The sequence below is a fragment of the Blastomyces dermatitidis genome (genome assembly GCF_000003525.1).
Source record: "Blastomyces dermatitidis ER-3 genomic scaffold supercont1.10, whole genome shotgun sequence".
Taxonomy (NCBI): Eukaryota; Fungi; Ascomycota; class Eurotiomycetes; order Onygenales; family Ajellomycetaceae; genus Blastomyces; species Blastomyces dermatitidis.
In genome coordinates this window covers 2750720-2754035 of record NW_025544783.1, presented here as the reverse complement: position 1 = coordinate 2754035, position 3316 = coordinate 2750720, and the positions used below count along the sequence as shown (strand labels likewise).

At 31.5% G+C, this 3316-nt stretch overlaps 1 protein-coding gene across 1 annotated transcript; it reads left to right on the top strand.

Moving 5' to 3' along the window:
* Nucleotides 1–971: 971 nt before the first annotated feature.
* Nucleotides 972–1712, top strand: BDCG_17752 (uncharacterized protein). Its single transcript, XM_045426823.1, has one exon. The coding sequence runs from the start codon at nt 1028–1030 to the stop codon at nt 1694–1696; it is 669 nt and encodes a 222-aa protein (XP_045282475.1). The 5' UTR covers nt 972–1027; the 3' UTR covers nt 1697–1712.
* Nucleotides 1713–3316: the final 1604 nt, after the last annotated feature.

Here is a 3316-nt window from a genome sequence, read left to right as displayed (position 1 = left end):
TTGAGATCAAGATAAAGAGATAGAGAAAGAAGAAGAGTATTACTATAAATAAGCAGTAGCAGAAGAAGATTAAGAAGATATTAAAATAAGAGATAAAGAAGTCAAAACTGATAAGTTCTTTATCAAGAGATAATGATTTTTGATAATACTTCTATTCTCTAATTGATGAGCAGAAGCTGATAGAGAAGAAGAGAATTAAGATCTTATTCAGATCTCAAATGCACTTCATGATTCAGAATATTGAGAAGACAGCTCTGCTCTTTGAGTATATTAATCTACTTACTGCTGAAATGAAACCTGAGACAGCAGACTAGAAAATGCAGGATTTTAAAGCACAGATTGATCTGACTGAGAGAAAGCAGTAGAAACTCTTCTCTGAGAAGACAGTAGTCAAAGATTTTGAGATGATTATTATCTCAGATAAGAAGAAGAAGAAGAAGAATAAGAATAAGAAGTAAATTATAAAAAATAATAAGAAGAATGAGAAAGAGAAGAAAGATAATAAGTAGAAAAAGTTTTTTTCTTTTTATATTAATTAGTTATAGTTCATAACTATTAGTTAATAATTAAAATTAATTTTGAGTTTTAAAAAATTATTATACAAGTTGTAATCAATTATCAATATCAGAAATAATATATATATATATATTTAACTATCATATCACTATAATATATAAGTTGTCAGGTCACGTGATCTGGCTTACTAATCCCTTCACCATATAACTTTTCACAAAGCTAGCAACCTTTCAATCACACAAGCTTTACATCTTTCACAGGTTATGAGACCCGTTTTGCGCAAAATCACTGCCAATTCAGGATTCCTTGTCAATATACTCATTATTTGAACTACTGCTTCATTTGATACACCCATCAGGAGTTAAAATCATCTTATTCTATCAGTATTGATGCATTTGAGATCTTGATAATCAATAATACTACTGCTCACTTAAAAAAGAGACTTGCAGAAAACACATCACATTTGCAAAAAAGCAAGAAAAAGAGAACAATATTGGCAAGGATTCAATAAATGAATATCAAGATGGCGGATTCAATACAATCTCACCCACATACACATTCGCGATCTCACATCCTTTCCACTGGATCAGTTGCAGTTGATGATGATGATTCTTCACACTCACGCTCTGCCAGTGGACATCCTCCTGGAGCCTTTGAAAGTTCCACTGGTGGACATTCTCCTGGAGCCTTTGAAAGCTCCATTGTCGAAACACCCTCTCAATTCGAAGCTGGTTTGAATACAGCTCCTGACACAGTCAGGCCGGCCCCCCGATCTACTCAACAGCTTGATGAAGCTGGTTCTCTTGATGAGAATATTGGACACCCAGATGTCTACCGTTCGGGCGGGGCAATATCAGACCAACAGATGGAACATCTCAAGATGACATTTGAGATAGAGAAGGAGAGGCGTAGAGTCCTAGAACTCGAACTACAACTGGAAAAACTCCGTCAACAGAGATCCTCTACGGATCGACCACAGGATGTCAACAATCATCCTGCCACCACCTCAACAGCTACAAAAGCTACAACACACAACCCGAAGGTCCTACTCAATGCAGCCTGCAAAGCGGCTGCGGCGATTCCTTCAGCGACACCAGGCCTACTGACTGCAGCCCATAAAGAGACTGCAGCGATTCCTGATCCATCAATTGATAATCTATTCATTGATGAGGAAATTTGATCTGAGTGTCCATTATTTCTTGTACCCCACTAATAATTGGTGGATTGACTATGATATCTCCGCGAGAATACCTACCCTTTTAGTGCAGAATACACTGAACTCCCTGGAACTCACAGTTGAATCTGATGATCCTCTGACATCTACAAGGGATATCACTATAGTGGGGGAAGCTTCAGTGAGGGACAGTCTTGAAGACCTACTCACTGATCCCGAGATTGCTGCACTTTCAATCCCGAAAAACCTCACGCGCGTCAAAGCTTTCATGGAATGGAAGTATTATTACAAGGCCTGTGTTAAAGAGGTCAACTGTTTGAAATATACACATTGGAAAGAGAATATAAAGAAGATAGAGGGATAGAGAGATAAAAAATGATATATATCATGACTGGTTTTTCATTGCTACACTTTTTCCAGTCATTTTTTATATCTGTACTTGATTTAAAGGCGAATTTTGTATATAGCATTGTGTATAGTTACTCTGGTGAGTGGGGGTGTCAGGTCACGTGATCTGGCTTACTAATCCCTTCACCATATAACTTTTCACAAAGCTAGTAATCTTTCAATCATACAAGCTTTACATCTTTCATATAAGTATCAACATTTTTTCAATATTAATATTTATAATATTAATATATTTTTAATAATATTATCTGATAATATAATTTGATAACACTCTCTTTTATAATATTAATATATTTCAAGAAATATAACAAAGATTAATCAAGATTGTTTATTTACTTTTATATATTAATAATATTCAATCTGAGTTAGTACTAAAATTATAACTAAGCTAAGAAAGAAGATTATTTTCTCTTATATTAATTCTTCTTATATATATCAGTAATCAGTTATTGAAAATAAATTATTATCTTTTTTAAATTATTATTATATTTTCTGAATTCACTTCTTTTACTTCTTTTACTTCTATTAAAGATTTATAAACTCTTTAAGAAATCACTGTAAATTACAAAGTCTATATTATTTATAATTTAACACAGAATACTCTCTTTCAATTATAATAAATAATCATTTCATTCTTTATATCTGATTCCAGGTCATGAAATTTATGAAAAACTCAACATAAACACTGAGATAAACTATGAAATAATTATTAATAGATTGTATTATAGATTACTGAAGAGTTATCTCTTTACTATAATTACTATAACTTTATTTAGAAATATTTATTATAAACTGATTATAACTCTGAAGAAATTTTCTAACATCTGAAGTCATCAGAATGCAGATAATAAAAGAAAAATAATTAGAAAATTACTACTGAGTTAGTAAGTTACTCTATCAGATAATGATTTTTAGTAATACTAACTTTCTAATTTAAAGAAAATCATGTGAAAATAATTATATATTAGTACTCTGATTTCACAACTCTTATCTGATAACTTCTGTGAATAATTACTTTATATATATATATCTCTGAATCTTTCTCTTTGATTAATTGAAAATTCTGAATTCTGAACACTTCTTCAAATACTTAATTTAAATCTTCATATTTTATATTAATTCTGTCTTCAGTTCAATCTTGAGATACACTATAAAGTTAATATATAATATCTAAAATCAGAGTTAAAGAATCATTGAAGAGTGTCTCTCACAGTGAAT

Coding starts and splice junctions, on each gene's coding strand:
- BDCG_17752 (XM_045426823.1), top strand. CDS start 1,028: ATGAATATCAAGATGGCGGATTCAATACAATCTCACCCACATACACAT.